This window comes from Rhagoletis pomonella, unplaced genomic scaffold (genome assembly GCF_013731165.1).
Source record: "Rhagoletis pomonella isolate Grant_MI unplaced genomic scaffold, Rhpom_1.0 Rhpom_scaffold_00004, whole genome shotgun sequence".
Classification (NCBI taxonomy): domain Eukaryota; kingdom Metazoa; phylum Arthropoda; class Insecta; order Diptera; family Tephritidae; genus Rhagoletis; species Rhagoletis pomonella.
In genome coordinates this window covers 46,148,567-46,174,729 of record NW_023458558.1, presented here as the reverse complement: position 1 = coordinate 46,174,729, position 26,163 = coordinate 46,148,567, and the positions used below count along the sequence as shown (strand labels likewise).

Here is a 26,163-nt window from a genome sequence, read left to right as displayed (position 1 = left end):
ATAATAATCCTTGCCGAGTCAATAAACTTTGTGTTTGTGTGATCGAACACAACACATTTTCTGTTTTTAGTTATAGTCAATTGTTTAATCGATTGCTGTCATCTCCTCAATTTATGACAGTAGTAATCGTTTGACCAGACAGTATCACTTTATAATGGGCAAATTGCTTCCATTCGCACCAAACACACAGCATCACCTTTCGTGGAGTCAATCCTGTTTTTGCTCGATTTCAGTTTCAAAAGTCAGCTTCAAAAGTGATAAGCTTATTCCCAAACATGGAAATACTTTTTTATCAACCACTTTCCAAATAGTTTGGTACGTAAATGCTGCTAAGTGATGGATGTATAGCTGCCCCAGAAAACTGATCCATAAATCTGGCGTATAATAGTTTTTGTAGTTGGGAGCTCTTTCTGACGCAGTATCGTCCTCAAAAACGGGTTTCCTCTTTACTTCACTAATCTTCACGAATTTTCTTAGTTAAACTGTATTAACTATAACATCTCTCAAACCCTATCTTTTTTTAATTAAAAAGGGACATCGAAATTCGCATTTATCGACTTAAAAACAAAATATTTTTTATAGTCTGTGAAGTTGAAATTATTTAGTTCAGTTTCGCCCGAATATTTATCGTTCTCTAACTCAATGCTCGAATATTAAAAGCTAACTACGTAGAAAATTATCAAACTTTTTTTGAGAGCTGGAAGCCAACTAAACAAAAAGAAGAAAAAGGCACTCAAAGGCAGACAGCGGTGCAGCCTTACGGCTTGAAGAGTTGAAGAGTCTAATAAAAACAGAATTCATCTGCTAAAACGTACTTACACTTGTTTCTTCTCGACCGTTTCACTGTATGTGTAACTCACTTGAGATCTTAGCAAACAATCGCAAAATGATGACAACAATGGGATTTTAGAAATTCAGCAGTTTTTTTGTTAATTACAAAATTATTTTGGTAGTGAGTTAAATGCAAATATCCGCGAAATGAGCGCCATTCATAAATATTATTGTTGTGTAAAAATCGTTGTTTAAATACGTTTAAGTTTTTTTTTTTTGTTTTTGTTTTCATTTAACCAAAAGCGCACGCAGCATGAAACAGAACAGAAATAAGGTTGACAAATTTAATTGTTTTAATAATTACGCACATGGAATTAGTAATTGTTACTCGTACTCAAATTGCAAAAACAAAACCGAAATATCAAAATCTGCTTAAATTTTATAAGTCATCTTAAGTACTGCAGCTAAAAAAAAACTCACCTGCCAAAAGGTTCTTGATTCCAAAAGGGGCCATGTCGCATATTGCTGAGCAGGCGACTTGAGTTTGGAAAACCTGCAGTTAAATCTTTATCAACATTCATGCGATGTGTTAGTGCATGCACCTGAAATTGCATAAAAAAGAAAAGTATGTATAATAAAATTTCTATATGAATCAATTTGATGCTATATACTCGTTGTAGTAATGTGGAGAAGAGATTTTCTGCGGTTAAAATTTCAAAGCCGTCATCGTCATCTTCTTCGCCGGAACTTTGTGAATCGTTTTCCTGACTCAGTTTCTTAACTGGTCTTGAGCTTCTGTAATGAATAAATTTATTTAATTTGAAATAACTTATTTAGTATTTATTACAATCCACTAACTCACCTTAATCTGTGCAGCGTGAAACGCGGCTCCTCATCGCCTTCTCTATTGCCGGACGACGTGCGGAATTTCTGGAATGGCGAATTTTCGTCGATGCCAGAATCGTTAAGTAGTGAGCTACTGTTTAGAGAAATTCATTATAATTAAATTAATTTTTTATATTACATAAAACATTAAGTTTAATTCGCACCCAATGCGTCGAGTTGGCCGCAACCGATTGAATGCCGATCGACTCGAGGCTGTATGACTAGACTCCGAAGGTTCAATGCTGCCCTCGCGCGGTGTTATGAAGCCACCGCCCTCCATCGCAATTGGTATAATGAATTCGCGTGGACTCTTCTTTATTGGCTGCGAAGAGCCTGTTACAGTGGATTGTGACATATTTGCAGTTGTTGTTGTATCAGATTCTGAATCGTTTGTAGATTGTCGAGACAACGAACCGGACCTTGAGGGAGAAACGCAAAAAAATTGTAGAAGAGCATAAAGTTAGAAAGAAAAAAAAAATGTATTAAACCAACATACCTTGTTGTTGTATTTGAGGTGGTACGCGTATATGGCGCTTGTGGCCTTTGTATAGGTATAATGTGCTCCTTTGGTTCTAAACTGGTGGCGCGTGCATTCAGCATCGTCTTGATGGGACTGTATGGTGCTGGTCCTTCGCGTGCGGGCGCGCTACGCAAATCGGCGACAGGATGTTGCATTTCCGTAGTGAAACGCATATTCGGTTGTTCGACAATACGTGGTTTTATTTCTAGTTGAATTTCCGTTTTGGCGGTTGGCTTACGGCGCGGCAATGTGGCTGATTTTAGTGTTATGGTAGCGGTGGAAGTCTTAACGTTGTTATTCGGTTCGCCACCTGGTGATGCTGTCGGGTGAAGAAAAAAAAGTAGAAAAGTGGAAATAAGATACATCATTCGATTTAGTTTTAAATGAATATGCGCTATGCCGAGGAGTAAGAGGGCGTTGGTGGGTGGTAATGTATGCAAAAATGCTATGCTATGATTAGTTATGAACATGAAAAAAGCGACATGAAGAAAACAATTGGATGGAATGGGCGTTAAATCAACGAGGCGAACAGGCTTGATTTTGCTGAAAATTGTTTTTGTGGTTTTTTCGAACTCCATAAAAAATTACTAACCTAAGTAACTGTTTACCAACGGCTGCTGAGAAGTTAACATTTGCAAAAAAAGGGTGCATACCAATTTTAGTTACATAAAAAATGCATACATATGTAAATATGGGTTATTTAGAGCTAATTGAAGACAAAAATTTAGCTTTACATTCGCACGAACAAACATTAACTAAGGAAGAGATCTGAACCAGACAAACACACAAGTACACAATTTGGCCATTTTTGGAACAACGTACATGTGCAGGTAAACTGTGAACAATTGTAAGGCACGGTGCACATTAGACCGACACGATATATGATACGATACGCGATACCATGTGCGGTGTGATCCGTGCCGCACGGCCGATACGCATGCGATATTATGTCGCAGCAGAATCGCTGTCGTGCAATGCTTACAAGAAACCATTGGAATGTTTTTTTTTATATAACTAGGTACATACTTCTTATACGTATGTATCAAGTACGACTGTATTTTCAAAAAGCTAGATTTCATTGCCTATTGCGCAACATAAAAGTAAAAAGCGATCAGTTGTAGGATATACAGACAGCAACGTTAATCCGGATTATTCCCTGACAGACAGATTAACGGAGCTGCGAGGAGGTCGTGTCAGCAATTTTTAGTTAAAATTATTCAATTATTATTTTCCAATGTAATTATAAGTTGTGTGGCGTTTTTTATTAAAATTAAACTATAAACAACTAAATTAACTAGAAATAATTATTTATGTAGTACCACAAAAAAAAATTAAATTAATTTAAATTTTAAATAAATATAGCGCTCTACTGAGTTTTAGTAAACTGTTCTAACCACTCGGCTACGGCGGACGTGCTGAGTGCACGTGCTTTGTTTTTCATGGAAAATGCCCCAGATCCGCACTAATTTTAAAATTTAAGTCTAAGACTGCGAGATAATTGCGAATTAACGAGTTGAACCGGATCAGCGCTGACGTCTGTCTATGCCTTTATACGCTGTTGACAAAAAAACCACACATATTTTAGAAATTATACGCAAAACATTTTAAAAAATACCTGAGATGTACCACTTGAGTAGTGCCAATTACATCAGAAAGTCGAAGGCGTCCAGCCCAGTATTGGAACCTTTACTATTTGGTGCATAAAAATGTGGACTTTCCAAATCGCGGTATTTGGAGAGCTAACTCAAGATAAAATGATTTGATATTAAGGGCGATTTTCGAAGCTAAACCAGCCATATCGTTAAAATCTGTTCTGGCTCAAAGGCGCTCGAAACACAATAAGAAACCGTCTTAAGGATTGAAAATCTCACAAATATAAAAGATACATCATTTATGGGGCGACTGAATGTACAGGTGATGTTTGGACCACAGAATAGTTCTCCCTTTGAGGAAAGAACACCATTAAGCGTGACTTGTCCGCTAAAGGCAGCAAGCTGCTGGAGCCATTTGGATACCAACTGCATGACCACAAAATACCATAGTAGACTTTTACTATTAACGGATAAATGGTTAGGGCTAGGGAAAACTAATGGCTTTTTGAAGATCCGAAACATCTGAGATCGCTGGTGTAACAATTGGAAACAAGAATGCGACATAACCGTGTTGTTTGGCTCTCGCAGTTCCCAGCTACGAATCCGATTGAATGCACATATATATGTGGGCAATAATGAAGCTAAAACTTCGTAGAAAAAAGATGATCCACAAATTATTTAAAAACAACGGCGAATAGACGATGGAACGCTCCAGCCCTGAAAGTATTCAACTCGGAATCCGAAAGAACAGGTAGAGGGCGTTGGCTTTCGTTTAGTATTATAATTAGCGTAATTTAGTGCGAAATAAAAGAAGATAGACTCTTTTTTATCAGTTTATCTCAAGACAATCTAACGACTATAATAGCTGTATTTTTTTGTAAGCGAGCGACAAAAGAACGCTCAACTCGGGTAAAATTTCCTTTTAGCTGCTTAAGCAACCCTGCTGGTAGCTGCGAAGTATTTGCATAATATATATACTTATTTAAAATATAAATCATGTATATATGAAAACAAAAATTTCCCTCTTCAATTTCGCAGTAACAATTCACAATAGAGCAGTTTTTTCACTTAACAACACTACTCTTCGGGTCGCGTATTTTTTAACCGACCTGACAGAACTCGGATAAATAGTCGAGTTTTTGTTGTTGCTTTGCGTGTATTTCGTCATTTAAGCGAGTGTTCTTTTGTAGCTTGGTTGCAAAAGAATGGACCTAATATTTGCAGTTATTAAGCAACGAAAAATTAAAAAAAAATTTTAAAAAAGGAAATCGGAGGGCGATGCCTCATTGAAAAATTCTTATTGATGTCCTTAGGGAAGCAATAAGACGCTCATACATACTTATTTCCAGTGTTATGAAACAATTTGGTGTGAGACTTTAACTTTTGATAATTCTTAAAAATGTCTGCTCGTTTTCGACCAGTAAACAAATTTTATTTAGAAATTTCGAAGGTGCCATTAGAATCCTCTCCCATTGTAGACTATGATCACCTCATAACTATAAATTTTGACCTCGAAAGCAGAAATCCTATGTAAACTGAAACTGCCCCAAACTCAAATACAATTAATAAATGTATTTATTTATTCAAGTGGATACGGAATTTTTCGCGAATTCTTGAGATTTGTTAGGAGTTAAGAGACTAGTTGCGTTCCGCCACAAGCGGAATTCGGTTTTCTGAGTTACGATTTAATCGAAAGAAGAAGAGGGAGAGAGAAAATATTTTCGAAATCAGCTGTATATCTCGGAATGTGTGAAATTGAAATAAAACAAAAAAAAATTAGAGTGTTCGCTATGCAAAAAACTTGTACAAGTTGATACCAATTGTTACCAAACCGTGTTCGTTTGCCCAAAAAACTAGTGAAACTTGCAAGGAGAGAGCACAATTTTGACATTTTATTTAGAGGGGAAGTAGCAAACTCATGCTGGGAAAATTTTTGCCAGCAAGAATTTGCCAGCAGGATTGTGGCACGCGGTTGCATTTTTGTCAACATTAATTTGAATCAACAAGCTCGTTAAATTTAAAAATTAACAATCTTGTGTCGATTTACTAATGAAATGATTTTTTCAATTAATTCAATTAATACCAAACGCACACAGCATAAAAAGCTTTATTCGTAATCGGAACGCAGTCGACACCGCTGTCGATATAGGAAATCCGACAGTGACTTCCACAAAGAAAATGAAGCGTTTGTTAAAGAAAGTCATAATAAGAAGAAATATACATACATATAGGTCCTGTTTTGTTTGTTTGAAACAATTTAAAAAATTTATTATGTTCGAAATGCAAACGTGGACGCCACGAAGCTTGCAAATGTTTGCTACTTCCAGTTCGCGGAAAGTTTCTCTCTTTGGGAGAGTAAGATACCTCATTCTCTGAATTTTGTTACTGGCTAATTCTTACTGGCATAACGAACAGAACTAATATTTGCCGTGGAATTATAGCAGCTTAGAAGTTAAAATTTGTATATACATATTTTAAAATAACCAAATTTATTTTACATCATTGTAACACAAAAATAAAATTTCGTTTATCCTAAATTTTAGTGGGAATATAATTATAAGAATGGAATCAATAGCCGCGGCGGTTATTGCTTGAAGTTGAGTAAAAAGTATCCCGGAATTCCGAGGTTAAAGTTGAAGGGCGGAGATTAAGTGATAAGAGTTTGATCCATTTCGGATGAGTGAAGAATTGTTAAGGCTGTATCACACGATTGGGCATTTGCCCAAAGTTTGGTACAAATCGTATCTCAGTAGTGTGAATGCACATGTACTTTTCCTTGTCCCAATAACAAAAAAAAAAATTCAAATTTTTCAATAGAAGAATTGTCGTTCCAATTTTTTCATTTTGTACCAATAGCCCAATATAAAAGATATACAAATCTCTATAAATGTACCAATTGTGTGACACTGCCTTTAGAAATGTATCTTTAAAGTGCTAAATCTTAATATAAGTGGTTAACAATTTTAGATTCAAAAACAACTTTCGATTTAATAAGGATGCTTTCAGGTACGGCTTCGATACTTGTGAACAAGAAACTTAGTCAAATGCCTTGACATCTGTATCACCGCTTAACCAAGTAAAATAATAAATAAAATTTTAACAGAGTAAAAAAGATAAAATACAAGCAAAACCGGAATTTTATGCAAAGGCTGGCTCACAGGGGTCATAATTTGCGTTGGTACTATACATACATATAAGAATGTTCAAGCAATCCAAAATGCCTGCACTTCCTTTTTGGGTCGCTTTTAAAATCCCTGCCAATTTTTAATATTGTATTCATGTTGTTCTTTTGGACTTGTAAATTCCACAGAAAAACATCACGAAAACAAAAATTTACCAAATTTATTTATGATGAGTTACACAAAAGCATACGGTGGGCTTTACTTACATTTTTGTAAAATTTTATTATTTCAATTCACGTAAATAACAATCGAAACTTTCTCCGTCAACAAGTTTTGCAACCATTATTATACTTTTTTACGTTTAACCGTTTAACTTAAACTTTCAAGGATTTGGTGTTTTAATTAGCCACTTTATTGTCCAACCTAATGTCTAAGCGTTAACCTTTTACCTAAATTCCTAACCACCCAGTCCTCGAGACGATACGAAATCTTGAGTTCGTGGGGGATTCATGCTTGAATTACGATGCTAAGTTGACTAATCTTTTGTTTTGATTAGATACCTAGATTTCAGTTTTGATGCATTGATTGCCTAAACTCAATCATCCGCTCTTTTTTTAGGGACGCCATTTTTCTGAAATGTCCGGCTTTCTACTCGTCAAGCCCTTTAATTTGATAGCAATGTTTAGAGGATTGAAAAAAGTACGTTATTCGCCATTTTGTAGTAGTGTCCATCTTGGATTTCGAATTTGTTAATGGTGTACTGTATTCTACTAGTCCAACCCCTTTCAATTGATACCCTAACACAGGGAATTGAAAAAAGAAATGTCATCCGACATTTTGTCGGGGGGTCATCTTAGATTGTGAACTCTTTCATGGTGTACTGCTTTCTGCTAGTCAAGCCTTTTCATCTAATAAAATTTGTAATCGCGGCCTTCTTGAATTTCGAGTTTTTTATAGTGTGTTGTATTCTACTATTTAGTCAAGGCCTTTTCATTTGATACCCGCATTTAGTTATAAAAAATATGTAATCCGCCATTTTGTGGCGGCGGCCATCTTGGACGTACAATAATACTGAAGATACTACAAGATTGTGTTGTCATCAGAACTTAAAGTATGAACCAAATTTCATATCAATGGCTCAACAGTAAGGGATTTCAGTTACTAGATTTGAAGAAGAGGAAATAAAACCGAATAAAAAAATAAAAGCTAAAATTATTGGCTCCTCTTCTTCGGGATATTAAAAGAATATAGTTGATTAAAAGTTATTGATGTCTGTGATTACTAGGTACGGTCTATGGAAAAAAATATTCCTATGCGGAAGAAATTTTCGAGATGCCGTGTAAACGAAGATATACATCAAAACATTCCTATAGCATGTACATATAAACATACATACATATTATGTGGATACTTCACTAAAAAAAAAAACAATAGTCAAAATATTTAGTTTATTAAATTATCCCAAAGTGCCTTGCAAGATCAAAGTAAACTACCAAATTATACATATCATCACCTAGTTTCTAATATTTACTTATTAGCGTTCTGGATGTGTGTACTCATGCATCCAGTTTGTGTTTCGCAAAGCTCTACAGAAACGTCTATTTATACGAGTATGAGAGGTATGAAGACTACGTACATACATGGATCAACAAAAAGAAGCAACAAACCAAAAGAAAAAACAAACAGCAAATTACAATACAATTTTGGAAATAATAATTTAGAATTCTTTCGAAAAGGAAACAAAAGAAACTTAAATAGAAAAACAGAACTGAAAAAAAAAAACGATGTAAGAAAGTACGAGCGAACCAGCTAACGAACTAAGAAACGAACAAACGAACGGGAGAACGAACGAACGACAACTAAACTTACATTTGTAGAATATCGAAGGAGGTGGTGCATTATAAAACGGTTTTGGCACACTATTCGCGTTGGCGGCTGTGGAGGAGATGGCGGTACTTTTGACGTTGGCAGCAGTGGCAGTGGCAGATGCGGCAAGTGTGTGTGGCATTGACATGCTGTGAGCTTGTTTGGATTGGTATTGATGCAATGGTTGTTGTGATAGCGCATGTTTTGGGTATATTAGATGTTGTTGTTCTTGATGTTGTTGTTCTTGATGTTGTTGTTGTATTTCTGCTCGCTGCTCTAAAAGCGCTTGATGATGTCTCTGTCTTTGTTGTTGTAATTGTTGTAGTCTTTGTTGGAATTGCAAAAGTTGATTCTGTGTCGCCTGTTGCGATGAGTTAGTGTGTTGGTACTGAGATAGCTGTTGTTGTTTTTGTTGGTGTGAATTGGGATTATATTGGTATTGAAGTAGGTTCATATTATTGCTGTTGTTGTTGTTGTTGTGCTTATTGGTGTTGCTGTTGTTCTGAATAAACTGAGGAAAGGAGTTGGACGAGGTAGATGATTGTATGAAGTAGTTAGGCGGCAAAGATGCGGAAGATTGGAATTCACTCTGACCACCAGCTGTAGCTGCCAAACGTCCCATTATGTGTTGCCGTGCAGCGGCGAGGGCTGCGTTTGCATTCACGTTCACATTCGTATTCGCTTTTGTATGTGCATTCGCATTTGCACTTGCACTTAAATTTGGTGTCAACAGAGGTGGCGGTGTCTGAGGTAAAGCGCTTGTATGTTGTGCCAACATTGGGGGCGGTTGTGCATAGCTGCCAACGGTGCCGCCGCTGACGCCATCACTATCACCTCCGATCTTGACGTTGACGCCAATGGAACCAATACCGCCACCGCCGACAGCGCCAATGCCTGCGGCAACGCCACCCATGCCGCTTATGCTGCCACTACCACTGCTGCCAAAACCAATAAAACTGCCACTGGCTGCACGCATTTGACCGTAGCCCCCGCCGCCGATGCCAAAGGATGGTTGTGATGGTGGTCTGCGTATAACTAAAATATATGAACCAGTGATGAGATGATGCAAATGAGCGTACGAGCTGTCTGAGTGAATGTGTGTGTGTGTGTGTGCGTGTGTGTCCGTATAAAAATGTAAACTAATGAATGGATGCCAAATCAAACCACTATAAAATGATTTTTTTATATTCAAAAATATGTAGCTATTTCAATGGTATATAGACTGATTGGCCAAAACGTTGACAGAGAAAATTTTGAAAACTCAAATGAATTTTTGAAAAGATTTTTGGGGTTTGAGCCAGCGCGCGTGCGGTAAGCCACAAATGCTGTGCGGTTCAGGAGTTCTAACAAAATTTTGATTACCAATATCTCAGCAATATTGTGGGCTACTAATCATTCCCCCATTTGTAGTATCTCAAAAGCTTTTTCAATAAACGCTTTAAGCTTTCTATACCTACATATATATGTGCATATGTAAGTATCCAATCACTTATCCCATGGCGTGCGAAAACTTCATGACAAGACCTCTGGAATTCCCACAGTGTAGGACGTGAACATCACAACGAGCAGACCACCATAGCCATATACATAAATTGGCAGTTCAACGGAAGGACTCCGAATAAATACTATTTTGGAATACCTTTTTGAAATATTAGAACGCGATGGTATTCAAATTAATTATTTTTAGCAATCCTTTTTTTCAATCCCTTAACTAATTAAAGAAGCTCGGAAAGTGTGTTAATTACTTTTTTGGCAAATTTTTGTTAGAACTCCCTTAACGTTATTCCAAGCACACCAACGCAAGCTTTAAAAGTAGTTTACTACTTGCAAATAAATACTATATGCCCCGGTATGTTACCACTTTTTGTTATTGTTAGCGTTATTACTTTTGCTATGACACTTTTCATCGCACACTTACCTGGTTGTATGGCATTTCCGATTATGGCGCGCGCATTTTTCAGCTTCCTTTCGCGTTCGGCCGCCACCACGGGATTACTGGTTTCGCTAACCTCAATATTTTCGGTTTGCGCACATAGTTGATCCACCTCTTTCGACGATTCACTTTGCGCTTGCCGCAGCAGCGCTATTGAGTTCTCCATTGAGCGGCGCGCATCTTCTAGCGACAACGAAGCAACTGAATTCTTTGAATCGCTCGCCTCGATCGACGACGCTGTCGGCGCTGGTGGCGACGTCTGTTGGGCCTGTGCTGCATTGGCATCATCGGCAGGTGTGATCGGCGGTGTCTGCTCGCCAGCTTCTAGCTCCTGTGCTGCAGCCGTTGCGGCTGCCACCTCTTCCATTGCGCGCAATTCGCCTGGCGTAGGTCCTTGTGGTGCGGGTGGGTTGGTTGCTTTGCGTTCGAATTCCTTCTTGAAGCTGCCAACACTAACACCGGGTATGCTGAACTTCTTCGGCTTTTCAGCGCCACCGCTGGTGTTCATTTGCTGCAACTTTTCGGTGGTTTCGAGTACGCGCGATTTGCGGCGGTCGGCATTGAATTTGCTCAACGAACCCTCATCCTGAAGACTACATTTGCGTACGAATGGCGCGGGTGTCACGTTGTTGGTATTAGTTGCCGGTTTGGCGATCGCTGTTTTGGCATTATTGGATTTTGTTGATGCAACCGTAGCCTGTTCGCTAGATTTCTCAGCTGAGGGTGTAATTTGGCCGATAGCATTTACCAGATCGGCTGTTTTGTGCTTGTTTACAAACTTCTTAATCACCTTTGTAGCGTCCTTTTCCTCAGGCGCCTCTTCCAGTGATTCCAACTTGCCAAGGGTTTTTTGACGCGGTACGCCAGCATGTGTGGGTGTCACAGGAGAGCTGGATTCAATCAGTGCAGACGACGTGGGTTTGGGTTCTTCTTTGATCAGCTGCTCGCACAGATCACCAACCATTTCCATATCCCTTTGCGAGAAACTGGCCGATGGCATAGATTTGAGTGGTGCCGGTGTAACGGGCTCCTCGACAATTGCGTTCTGAGTGGCCTCATCTTCCTCCATCTCCATGGGCGTTTCCTCTGTTAATGGCACTGCGGTCTCGCCGAGTATCATAGAGCTGCTGCCTGGTTTGTCCTTCTTCTTCAGGGCGGCTCCATGCGCATTTTCTGTGGAGACGGTGGTTTCGAGCTTGCGTTTACTCTGCACTGGACTATGTGTGGGTGTGATTGTGCGCGTTGGTGATGGCATGAGCGCTGCTTCACCGCCAGCTGATGAGGAAAAAAATGTGGAGAAAAGAGAGAAGAGGAGGTGTAATGAATTATGGGTTAAATGATGGAAGCACAAATTTAGTACGCTTGAATGTTTGTAAGAGTAGGGTTATTTGTGGAAAATTTTCGTAGATTGAGGAAGTGTTAATAGTTTTATATAAGTTTCAGTTGTAGGAAAGGTGCAAGTGGTTGTGATTAATAAGAAGAGAGCGAATGAGGGGTTGGAAGTACAGTTATCAGCTATTTACAGACAACGGGATATTGCAAATACTATACATACAAATACTACTTACTATAAACAAATTTATAAAATCGGAAAATAGAAACGATATCAAACTAACACTTAACACAAAATATCAATCACCTACCAGCAACCATGTCCAATATTCTTCGTTCCGCTTCGGTATTGCCGCCCATATCACGTATCGAACCCACCGAATGACTTCTTGGTACACGTTCTCCCTTGCCCGCATCAGCGGATGGCACAACCAATTGATCGGCCGTTATAGCGGCCGGTGTTAGTGACAACAAAACATCCAAACGTACCGGTGTCTGTGTTGCCAACTCCTCAGCCAAATCCAAACATGAGACATTATCATTTTCATTGACCCACCAATGAGCGCAAATCTGTTCGATGGTGGCACGTTTGCGTGGACTCACCGTCAGCATGTCACGTATGAGCGATGAGGCACGCGATGGTTTCTTTGGCTCATAGTAATCTCCTTGACTGATTTGCTTAACAAGTCTTTTAAAATTGGAACCATCAAATGGCATTGACCCATAGACTAGAGTGTAGAGGAGTACACCAAGGGACCAGCAGTCGACCTCTGGACCTTGGTAGGGGGTACCTTCAACAATTTCGGGTGAGGCATAAAGCGGTGAACCGCAAAATGTGGAGAGTAAATTTTGTTCGTCAAAGACATTCGAAAGGCCAAAGTCGGCAATCTAAAAATTATGCATTGATAAAGAGCGATTTTCCGAAGCAAATTATTTAAAGATGAAAGTTGTGAAATGCACGGATAACTAACCTTCGCATTGCCATGCTCATCGAGCAGTATATTCTCTAATTTCAGATCACGATGACAAATTTTGTGCTTGTGACAATAGTAGACAGCAGTGGCCACCTGCCGGAATATGCGTCGCGCCTCTTCTTCATTGAGCACCTTACGTTCCGAGAGATAATCATACAGTTCACCGCCTGCGGCAAATTCCATGACTAGCACCATCTTCTCACGATTCTCGAATACTGAAAGGAAGTCATTTTATAACAGATTGATTTTTTTTTGAAAAATAAATAAATAAAATAAAAAATAAAATTAAGAAAACTATAAACATAATATTATTTACTTATGTTATGTTAATTACAATGAAGTTTGGATGCTCGAAAGGAGATAATAATAGAGCAAAACGAAGATATATAGAGATTTCCTTTATTTTTGATTATCAACGTTGTCACCCTTCGAAAAAAATCCAACCAAAGTTTAATTATTTCCTACATATTTCTTTGTTTATAAAATGACCAAGGATTAGACTTGGATTTTATATTTAAAAAAAAATATATTTGTGAAGCGAACTGAAGGAGTTTTTCTAGGGGTTTAGCCCGCTGATAACCTGTGTAAAGCTCGAGGAGTCCTACGTATATTAGGCCATTATTTAGATAAGGAAACAAGTGACTAGGTGCACTTTGATCAAGGACAGGGTCTTCTTGGATCCACGTATCGTCAAGGACCTTCGAGAGATCGCTTTGCAGTAATAGGACATATATATATAATGTGCTCTGCCAAACTGACAAAACCTCCACTGACCAGGTAATAAAAAATTACCCTGCAGTGGCAGGTGTGAAAATCTGTAACAATTCTTGCTTTGGGCCTTGTATAGTGAAGGTTATTTTCACATATTTGTATAAAAAAAATCGAACAGAAAATTGTGGGTAGGCACTGTGGTCACTGGTAATCATCATTTACCACCCTAAAAAACACGAGAAGCATTGCCCGGAGGATCCATCAGACTAGGCCGAGCATATTTTGAGTTTCCATCAAATTATAACTTAAGAAAGTTTTATTATATGGTAAGTGCGAAGTGTATATGAAAAATATTTCATAAATCGCCTCAAGCAAATTTTTGCACATACAGCAGCGCATAGCATGCATTTAGGCGCTTAGTGTTAGTAGTCGCGCCTCATCAGGAGATTCCGCTTATTGATATTTTCGACATGGAGAATTCCTTATTGACATAGATATAGTAATTTCGTTAATCGGAGCTCCTTATCATACAAATGAAGAGTGCTGCATGTGTGAATCCAGACCAGGTCTTGGCGAGAATATCGGCTACTTTATTACCCATGATTATACTATGTCCCGGCACAAAAATTATGAAAGCTGAAGGCAATTTCACACTAGTTTTGGTAACCACGCGTGCTTTCTGTGGCTATCTTTCTGTTCCAGGTAGTTGGTCGTTCATTGTCTCAGCTGGTTTTATTAGCGAAAAAAAACTTAAAGTTGTGTGAAAAGTTATGGTCCAGAAAACAGAGGTCTAAGAGGTATAACCCTGAGGGTAAGTGAGTGTACAGCTTTTTATCCTCAACATTGTCCCCTGAGATGAGTTTTGCATGCGTTTCGTAAAGTTCACAGCCCAACAACAGCACTTAACGCCATAAATACCCAGATAATTCGTGGTCTAAATCGAAACCGTGCTTTTGAGAGGGCAGGGCATCTGTCAAAGGCGTTTGATACCGTCAGCCACTTCACGCGATAAGAAGACATTGAGGATCCCTTTCTCCCACAGGAACTCAAACGGTCGTCAGCGAATTATTTGAGTGGTCGACATTTGTCGGTAATTTTTAGAGATATAACCAGAAAACCCGGAAAACAGGGATTCCTTTAGCTTCTGATTATATACTACATTACGAAACTCTCACAGGCATCTGGACGAAGGAGGTCAGACTATATCTGGGAATTTATGTTGATGGAGCACCAATTCCGACAGTGAACAGCCCAAAAATTTTCACAGTTACCTGCGATAGTTTGCTCCCCGGCGCATACAACCGCAATTGTCAATAGAGTAGAGAGCCGCGCAACAAGGTCCTCAAGCCGCTAGCCGGCAGCACCTGGGGCAAAGACAAAGAAACGTTGCTGGCAACATACAAAGTAATTTTCCGGCTGGTTCGAAACTATGCAGCGCCCGTGTGGTTGCCGGGGACTATCAGGACGCAGGATCATGTCAAAAGACATCTAACCGAACTAGAAGTTCATAAACCAACCTCTGGACCCAACAGCGTAACGACAGGCCATAAACGGCATTCGCAGGGAGTCGGTCTCGACTCACATGGACTACCGACCTGTGAATGCAGTCCGTGGACGAGGCTCACACCACCATAGCTCAACTTCGCGCTGGATACTGCAGCAGGCTGAAGTCCTAACTGAGCAGAATAAATACAGATGTGCCCAGTAAGTGCCAGGCATGCGGAGAGTCACCTCATGACTCGTAACACATCTTCACATGCCCCCTAAACCCCACTCAACTAACGGCCCTCGCCCTTTGGGCCAACCCATTTGGAGTAGAACACATCCTGGCAGGGCTAAGTAACCGCTACAACAACAACAACACATGCCTCTATTTTCAGCAAGGAGTAAGGTTGGTTCTTACATACATACATACATATTTTAAGTTCCGTGGTCTTGTGGTGATTAACGCACACCACAAAACCTGTTTTCAGCAAAAAAAAAATTTAAAAACATAATGTTCCTACACATTTTTATGAAAGGGATATTAATGTTAGCAATAAGTTCTTCATAAAAATAATTTCAAACTTACCTTCATAAATGTGTATAATATTAGGATGCTGTACGGAGCTCATAATTTGCACCTCACGTCGTATGCGCACCAAATCCGCCTCAGCTTCTATTTTGCACTTTTTTATGGTTTTTATAGCCACCTCCTGGCCGGTTTCCTTATTTATACCTAATTGCACTTTACCGTATGTGCCTTGACCTAACTTTTTAATAATATCGAATCTAAAAATTAGGAAACATAAAAAAGTCATAAATTTCGATTTTACTCGTAAAGGTAAAACTTTTTTATCATCATAGAAATTTACTTAACCAACACTGGATATAATAAGCCAAAAAGCTAGATCAACAAACAAACTCACCTTTGACGCAACTTCTTTCGGTGGTTATTCATTTTCACATCGCCCGTATTCGCTATACCGCTCATTATATTATCTATTCTATCTCGTGGAATACCCGATGGATGCGCTATGCTGCCCGCCTCGCCACCAGCATTATTTGTGGTGGTGGCGGCGGCCACAGCATCTGGATTGCTTATCACCATATTTGAGCTTTATTTGTGAAGTTCACTGCAAATATAAAAGTAGAAAACAAACAGATAAATATGTGACTCACAAAAAAATATTAAAGGTACGTTTATGTGCGTATTAAATGATCGAAAAAGTACGATAAAAATCTAAAAGTAAGTATTAGCAATAAAGTTTTAGATAAATCAAAGCAAAACTGCAATGCAACCATTCAAAGGGAGTAAACTGGGTTTACAGCGCACAATGATGTCGCATGAATGCGAATTGCAGTCACAGCAAAAACTTGAAGGGGAGGGGGAGAAATGTAGAAATAAAGAACTACTACTTGCTGTGCATTCGAGAGGTTCGGTTCTATTGATGATAGTAATATTTTTGCAGTTGTTGGCAAATACATAGAGGTATGCAGTTAAGTGTACACAGACACACACACATCATTTTGCAGTGAGTTATTGAGCTCATTAAGGCAACTTTATTGCCCTAAAGTAAAAAGAATTGCCTTTGAAAAGCATTGAGCGGAACGCTTGTCACCGCTTGCCAAGTGTGCCAGGAAGCTTAAGTCACTTTGTCTAATTCATAACTGCATCGGACGCAAAATGTGCTAGTTATAAATTGAAATAGAAAAGGGCATATTGCAGATGCTATGGAAAATGTGTATGAGTAGTTGGTGCAGGGGTCGGTTCGGTATTGTGAAGTAAGTCAAGCTACGTTTATTGCAAGTCAATTGCATTTAGAGTAGAATTCTAGACCAGGTGTTTTAGGTCTTTTCGACTTTTCCGCACTGTATTCAAATATACTTAAATGTGCTTAAAAAGCTGAAAAGGGCTGAATATCTGAAACACCTAGTGTGAAGCAGCACTCTTAAGACAAATTTAAATCCAATCAGGTTTCAAACTATGATCGAGGTTATTAATCATTCGATTACGTCAGACATTTGTTTCGCAATTTTGGTGTTGAATTTGGATTCATACAGAAAAAATTTTTTTATTTTTTCATGTATATTAATAACATTGCATTGAAGCTACAAATTTTTTAAGAAATAATAAGCTTTTACCACTTTTAGTGTCTTTTCATTTCATTATATATGTAATCCTTTATAATCCTTATGTCAGATCACAATTAAATTTGTTTTATTTTAGAGTAACTCACATTCACTTTTAAATGATTTTCTCACAAATTCTTTAACCTAATTAAATGCTTTTTTTTTTTGTGACAGGCGGTAAAGGACATATTACGTAACGAAAAATTTTACCTACTAAATCGGGGAAGCTTTTTTTTGGTGATATTTCCAACTCCGGTTTCGACCGGTCTAAAACGGAAGTCGGTAATACCACCAAAACATAGAGCATCCCCGATCTAGTAGGTAAAATTTTTGCGGTTTTCAATATGGGTGCTCTAGGACACTCTCTATACTTGTATATGTGGATGTTTTTTTCATGTCCTGTATGTATCGTTGTGCTGGGTATGTTACAGTTGCACGACTATACTCAATGAGCAACCCATATGCGAGATGCGGTAACCAATCCAAGTGGAGCGTTGGGTTACGGCAGAAAGAGAGGGAGCTTCGAATTATTCGGTTAAGGGCTCACTGAAGTCTGCAGCGTATGTTCACCAATATCTAAGAAATTCGTTGGACGGGCAAGAAATGCCTTGCAACATCTACTACAGCTGCCATCTAAAGGAGCGCAAATTCGGTGTCAGATTTGTGGTGGGAGAGAGACTCTGAGACTGATTTCCAGAACGTACTTACATTATGGAGGAAACCCTTTTCCAACCTCATGAAAGGTAGCAGCGCTGAAAGCTGTGGATAAGATAAGCCCGCCGATGATGACGGAGTCGATTTTCTTATAAATTATATTCCATTCACAGCTGCTGGATATGAAAAATATGGCTTGCATTTGTTTTGCGGTAATCGGTTGCTTCGAAGATAGACGATCGGAAGCTGAAACGTTGCATTCGTCGTGAATTCATGCTGGATAAACTCAGAACCGAGAAGCTTACACAGCTGCAATGGAATGGCGTCCAAAATACCAAAGCAGAGCAAATAAGTGTGTTACTTACTGGTAGTCATGATTATGTACCGCTGGTGAAAATGTTGGACAAAAATCTTTAAATAAAAAAATTCTTTTTGGAGTGACGACTATGTATATATGTATATTTAGTGTCTGCTGCCGTTCTTAGTGCTCAGCTTTAAGTGCGGTCCTTTTTCCAAGCACTAAAAACACATATGGCATAAATGCGTAAAGAATAAGGATGTTGCGCCCGCCCCCTTACTAGGCAAATATTTAATTAACGAATACAAATATAAATAAAAATGTATTATACATACCAGTTAAATAGCTTCAAAAATTGCAATGATTGCATGGAACATGTGGGCATATTTTTTCAATCCATGCTAATCATTTATTTACGAGCAATTCATATGTTATTAAATTTGCATGTCAAATAAGTTTTGAATAGCAAAAATAATGGAATTATTAAAATGACCAAAACTAAATACTGTCAGGCAACAATTTACATATGGGGTATTCCATGAGTAAGTGAAACTTTGTGTCCAATTGTAGAGTAGCTTATTGAACATGGAATGCTTGATGAATCAATGCTCAATACCTGAAATTAACGTTTTTTCGAAAAAAAATTTAGTTATATTATTTTATTACACTGTAAATACACTCAAAACTTCAACATAAGAAAAGTAGTTGAATACGACAACATATTTTAATATAGAAGGCTCTGCAAAATCAAGTATTCACAAAGTTATTATTTTTTTGAAGGGGGGAATAAATGTCTCGATCTTTCTGCGCCCCGAAGAAGCAATATGGCATTGAAGAAAAATAGGCATTTAAATTATATAATAGGATAAAATCACTACGGTTTAGCATGTCCAACCCGTGACTAAAAAGTTTTAAACTTCGTATTGCTTAGTTACTACTTTAGGGAGTTTTCTATAATTTCATAACTAGAGTGTGTTTATACTAAGCAGCCCTATTTCATTTCTTTTATTATATTATAAGTACCTACTTAAGAGATTTTGAAACGTTTTATCGTGTCCCGCCCGTGACAATCATTTATAATTTTTTTCTAATGATGCCTAACAATAAAAAAATAAGTTTAACGTTTCAAACCTATGTTTAATGCCACAAAACTCTGAAGTACAGGTTGACTAAACACCATAATACTGTTGGTGGGCTAAGCGATGTAGTAAAAAATTTCGCGTGGCCAGCTCGAAAAGTCAAGATAAGCATTACTATCTTAGAGACGCCAGAGAATTCTATGATGAGGGTTGCTTAACAACAATTAAAAGTCAATATTAACAATTACCTGAAAAGTTCCAACCAAGAAAATCTAGAAGTTCGCGAAACTTATAAATTCAATCCAATAAATAGCCTTTAAGTGACAAAGATATACATATGTATCTGCTTACAAGTATTCTAATGCAGATAACTTTTCGGATTAGACATCGATACACAAGATCTTTTCTGACGTTCTATGGTTTTAAGGAATAGCTAAATTTGAGCATGATTTGTCCATGAAATCAGTTCCCAACAATAACTCAACTCGAGCCACTCTTAAGCCGGTTACTCAATGTCTGGTCAACACTAACAGCAGGTTAGACATCTCTATCGACGTGATAACAGTAGTCGATATACATGTTTAGCCTGTAGTTAGTATTAGTCAGACATACATAGCTATTCTAAACAAACTTGAAAATCATTAAGGCACATTCGAAATTTCGTTGCAATCAAATGCACCGTGCAGAAGTGCATTAGGAAAATGCATATAAAATTTCATGCCTTTGCAAATAATCCTTTCTTCCATGCATTTTAATACATCAATCTGGCGACTTCTAGCTTTCGTTTGGTATAACTATTGCCCCTAAAATAGATCCTGGGGTCAGCAGTATATCGTGCGTCTTACAATGACTCCACTGTCATAAAAGTAGGTCAATTGATCTTGTATTTGACCTCTAACATTTATCATACCTAATCTCTTTGATATGGATCTCACTAGAAGCTTCCTTTCATGAAGAAAATCGTACGTGTCCCACCCGTGACAAAAGTTGTCCCACCCGTGACAGGAGAATTTTGAATTTTTTAATAATAAACAAATAATTCTTATTATGGTTTGTGCTTTGTTGGGATTGCTGGTTCTTTTCTGTATAGTAAAACATCTAATCCAGATAGAAATGTTAAGTAAATTCACAGACTTTCCTTAAAATATATGTTCTCCAAAAAGCAGTGTATTTTCTTTGTCCTACCCGTGACGGAAGAAACAGCTCAGAATTTTCCAATATAAAATCAAGTTGGAATATTTTTCGTATTTGGTAATAACTCGTATATTAGTGAACTAGGTGTAGCTTTATCAAAATGTAGAATTGCTTAGTACTTTATACTTAAATTAAAAAAGAAAAACTATTTTTGCTGTACAAATGTCCCACCCGTGACGATGGAATACCCCATATGTAAATTAAATATTCAATTAAAGTTGAGTTGAATAAGCAAAATTTGCAATCAAATGCTCTCAATTGTAAACAAATTTGCAGTATTTGAATTTCAAAGTGCCGTAAAACGACAAAGCTCTTCGTTCATTTGTATGCATATACAAGTATCTAGATATGTACATATTTACATACATTTCTACATATATATGTAATAACCAAGTGGAGCGAAAAATCAAACCAGCAAGTGAGCATTCTAGTAGATCAACCGACCAGTCCTTTCACAGGCATAAGATGATGCGTATCTTTGAGTTGTCAAAGCCAAAACGATTTGCATACACTCCTTAGAAACATAAACAGAGGACATCATGGTATTAGCACGAAGCTGCTTCCGAGTGTGTCAGCCAAAATACGTAATTTCGGCGGAAGAAATAAAATTTTTTGAATATTCAATTTTCATATTTAAATGGTTTAGCCCGGTGATTCCCAAAGTGGTCCAGGTGGACCACTAGGATTCCGCGGGAGACTCGACCGGGTGTACGTTGGTGTGAAAAATATGGGTGTAAGTAGGGGTCCACGAAAATATATGTATCTGGTTTCGATAGTAAAAAATACAAATGTTGGCTTGGCCAATATAAGCGGATAATACGCTACACAAAAATACTAAGGGAGAAAAAAAACTCCAAATTTTTCATCGATTTTATTTCGTATTTAGACTTATAAAAAAAGCATTTTGAAGCTTTGATGCACTAGTTTTTAGATTTCTTGGCAGCTACGGATGTCATGTAATCCTGATAGATAGCGCGAAAAAAAAAACTTTACAATTAGCTTTAATTTCCGTTTTTCAAACCTCCCTTTGTTGAGTGGGTTATTTTAAGACAGAGTTCGCAAAAATCCATCACTTAGGAATAATAGCCTATTTCCACCAAAAGCTTAACTACAGTTAAGAGGTCAGCGATGGTAAAAGACAGATATGGTTTAACAGTGGAAATTTGCGGTCTCCACCTGACATTTCTGTCTTACCACCGCTTTTATAACAGAATCTGTAGAAGGTGGAGACATGGGGTTATGTTTGCTTGTACTTAACCTGAGAAATTACCTCCTTCAAGTTATAATATCCCTTTTCAATAGGCATAAACTGCAGTTAAGGCTTGGTGGAAACGAACTATAAAACATCCATCTCCATCCTTCCTACAACTCAATTCAAGAGAAATCAATTTTGACTTACGCTTTTGTGAGTTATAAAACTACTGTTCAACTAAATTTATCATTAATATAACTCTACTACTATGCCACTCAAAATATTACTTCTCAAAAAAGATCATTCTGTCTCGTTTGCGTAGCTCAATTTCATCATTAAAGCAGCATTTTGATGGCTTTACGAACTCTGTGTAAGGTCAGCGACTGTTACTTGCATATTGCATTCCATTCGTTAGATCTAATCTTAACATTTTTAGCGAATTTGGTAGGAAATCCACCGAAGCCACAAAAAAATGTCTAAATTTTTTTGTTTTTTTTTTTTTTGTAGATTCAAATAAAAATGTAGCACTTACTGGATAAAATAGAAAAAATTAGGACAATTTTGATAAATATAATCAGACAAAATTGACACTTTGATGACAAACACTATGTTTCCTCCGGTTTCTTACTATAAAAAAATCAAACGCCGGAATATTTTCTATCGATTTCTGAAAAAAAGTTTGGCTCATATTTGCGACTTTTAATGGAACCTCATAAAGTAATGATGGCATTTATGGTATTTTTAAGGCGTTTTTGGGGTTAAGTTGGCGTGGGAGGTGTGTGTTCAAATAAACCGCTTACTCCCATTTTTCGGATGTTTAGTTAAAATATTCTTACTTAAAAACGCATACGATCTTCAAAAGAGACACAAGTCAAAATAACCTACATATATTAACCTAACCTAAGGTAAAAAATCTCCTTTGCCCATTTGATTAGCGTGTGCTAAGAAACAGTTTTTCACATTTTCTGACAAATGCGTAATTTTAAGTGTGTCACCTTTGAAGATCGTGTGCGTTGTGAGAAAAATTTCGAAATGATATGTTTATCGGCCGCCCACTTATCACTACATATGTAAGTGTAAAACGATAACCGCCTTACCGACTTTAACCAAAGTTGGTTTAATTATTTCAATAATATCATAGCCCTTTATCGTAACTCTTTGACATCGTGCAGTTTACTGAAAGGTGAAAAAATGATATTTAATACGTGCGCTGGATATATAAAGTTCGATTTCGCCCGAACTTATACTTCTTTACTTGTTTGAGGTTATGTTTGTATGGGTGGTACTTATGCTTTGAAATAAAGCGATTACGCCCAATTGGTGAGGATTCTAAATGGATATGGACAAAATTTCGGAGTCATATAATCATTGATGGGCATTTTAAGACATTTTGAGGCCTCAACCCAAGGTTGAAATTAACAAGTAAGAAAGTCTAAGTTCGGGCGGAGCCGAACATTAAATACCCGGCGCAAATATTAAATATATGTTTTTTCCCCTTTCCGAAACCTGCCGCAGATGGTAAGCCGGGGTGTATCAATTTTGAGTAAATTAGCGTCCTTCAATTTCGAAATATTGAAGTTTCAAGCATTTCTGAAATTTACCGTTATATGAAAAATCCGATTTCAATAATTTTCAACGCTTTGCTTTTATGTGGCAAGCACAATAACCACACCGAGTTTGGTACAAATTAGTAGAACGGTTACCGATATACATATATGTGATCATAAGTGGCCGGTGCCCCGCCCTTTTCCAAAATTTTACCATAAACGTATTTCTTGATAAAGAATTGTTGCAAGCATTAATTTTGAATAAATTAGCTTTAATATTTACTGATTTATCGAAGATTTTGTATTTCTCTAAATTACCGTTATATGGGATGTGGGCGTGGTTATCGTCCAATTTTAAAAATTTTCGGCGATTTTGTATGCTGTACCAAGGCCAAAAACTGTACCAAGTTTGGATGAAAATGGTGTAGAGGTTACCTAGATATACCCATGTAACCATAAGTGGGCGTGGCTACGCCCATTTTCCAAAAATTTATAATATTCTTATTTTTCGTCTAAAAATTTTTGTAATAATCAATTTTTAGTGAATAATCTTCAGTTACTAAAAAGTTACTAAAATATCGCAGTTTTCGTATTTCCGAAAATTACCGTTATATGGGATGTGGGCGTGGTTATTGTCCGATTTCACCCATTTTCAATACCAACCTACCTTGGATTAAGGGAAACCTACATTCCAAATTTCGATGAGATATCTCAATTTTTGCTCGAGTTATCGTGTATACGGACGGACTGACAGACGGACAGACGGACGGACAGACAGACATGGCTTAATCGATTTCTCTATTCATTCTGAGCATATATGTATACATTTGTCTATATCTATCTCGATTCGTTTTGGCTGTTACAAACAACCGTTATGTGAACAAAATTAATATACCCTTGTGCACAAGTGCGCTCGGGTATAAAAATGGGCTTATTGAAATTTAATTAGTATCTGAGATTTTATTTTTTTGATGCAATGAAAATCAATCTCAAACGAACAAATAATACATACATGCTGTAATGTGAGGTAGTATTTCAATTGATACACCCTATTTGTACAAACATATGTATGTACATATGTAAGTACATGTTGCTATAAAACACACGTTATGCCTCTACATATTTAAAAGCATTCATAAAAGTAAGCACATAAGCAAGTGTATGATTAATTTAAGGTATTTTGTTTTCTAAATTTGCTAATTTGCAGCCATAAACAAGCATGTGTTTTTACACGCCATTCGTCCCGTGTGCATCGACTACTTAGCTATGTATGTAGCTGCTCACTCGTAGCTTGCTTGTTGCACTTTTACAAGCATTCAAATGAAAATCACTTAGAAGACACTCCGGCACGCACTTGAGATTATTGCTGCACAAGGAAGCAGGCAACGGTAAGTGCAATGAAAGAAAGTAAACATGTGTGATAAGTGAGCACTGAGTGAGATATACATATGTATGTATTACATATTTATATACATACATATACATGTGTGAGTATGTACATAAGACTACCCCAGGCGCCATACAAACAAAAAAATATCTTTAATTTTTTCTGATCAACTCAGTGTTATTTCGCTGACAGCTTTGACAAATACGAAACTCTCCTCCAAGCAAATAAGCTTAGAATACTCAAAAACGCAAGCTTAAGGGGCATTTTGCCAGTTCAGTAGAAATTTTTTGAAATTCCAAAACCCGTTAAAAGATAAAAGTTTTGAAAAAATACGTTCTTTTTGCAATTTTGCGATATTTTGTTGACTATCTCATATGTACGTGGAATTGAATTAGGCGAATATGATTGATAGAACTAAACAACGAAGAGCCATCAGTTTCATAACTCGAGCCATTATAACTTTCCCAACAGTATGGTTGGACGTTTTTCCAGAAATCACCCCTCTCCATATTCAAAACCAGACTTAAAGAAGAGACTACCAGGAGGATTTTGGTACCAACGGCGGAGCAGATAGGTTTTGAGTCTTTGAAAGATTGATATTTTAGCAAAGCAGTATCCTTAAACTAGATAAACAAGGGGAACAACGCAATTTCACAGAAATGTTTATGTAAAACAGCGAGAATTGATGTGGGCCACGGTTGGTTCATTGACTAAAGAAGGTACCTTAAAAAAGTATATTTTCGAACAGATGCATACGCAAAAGACAGAATCACAGCCTTTAATTTCAAGCACAACTAGCGGCGCCAGAACATTAAGATCTTGGTGAAAGCCAAGTTTCTATTAAGGCCCAACGATCTCATCAGGTAACATTGAAACTGGCGAAGGAGTTTGGATGCTATGGGTTCCGTGACGCATTGATAATAAAGAAAATAAGATAGCTGATAACCGTTTAAAGAAAAAACTATCGACCCCCTTCATTGGCACAGAAAAGTGGACACAATCTATCTTAGTCAGACAGAAGGAAGGCTCTCTCATAAATCCCGACTGGAACGATCTATTAGGTCTAGGACACTCCAAAGCGTCTATAGGAAGATATGATTTAAAACGCTTTGACAAATACATGTGATTATTAAGGAAAAAATAGAGATCATTATCATTGCAAGCTGAACAATCACCTAACTAAACTGGGACCTGACCGATGCTAATTCTGTCCGACCGTTATCGAAAAGGCACGGCACATATTGCTACTAGAAAGCAGGCGCAGGGCTTTTTCTCCAAAGATAGTAATAACAACCGATGCACCTCGTCTTTCCATGGGTTTGAAGAAAAGGTGCACACTATATTTTTTTTTAGAAACTAATATATTCACATCGCAAAATTTACTACAGAATTGTGGGATATGAGCTGGTTAATATTTAAAAAAATATTAAGATTTAGAGTTCGCTCATCGCGAATTTCTATTTTCCATAAAAATAGCACATACAAAAAATGTTT

General features: G+C 37.5%; 1 protein-coding gene across 1 annotated transcript in view; it reads right to left on the bottom strand.

Annotated features, from left to right (window-relative positions):
- The window catches only part of LOC118737645, a gene marked incomplete in the record, with an annotated part of 155,003 nt that overhangs the window by 34,195 nt on the left and 94,645 nt on the right, over positions 1 to 26,163 (bottom strand). The window contains 12 exon segments of the mRNA XM_036468295.1: positions 820 to 867; positions 1,252 to 1,373; positions 1,443 to 1,566; positions 1,634 to 1,747; positions 1,821 to 2,075; positions 2,153 to 2,495; positions 8,760 to 9,791; positions 10,675 to 11,964; positions 12,333 to 12,909; positions 12,993 to 13,210; positions 15,778 to 15,977; positions 16,115 to 16,321. Coding sequence (XP_036324188.1) covers positions 820 to 867; positions 1,252 to 1,373; positions 1,443 to 1,566; positions 1,634 to 1,747; positions 1,821 to 2,075; positions 2,153 to 2,495; positions 8,760 to 9,791; positions 10,675 to 11,964; positions 12,333 to 12,909; positions 12,993 to 13,210; positions 15,778 to 15,977; positions 16,115 to 16,296 — 4,505 coding nt within the window.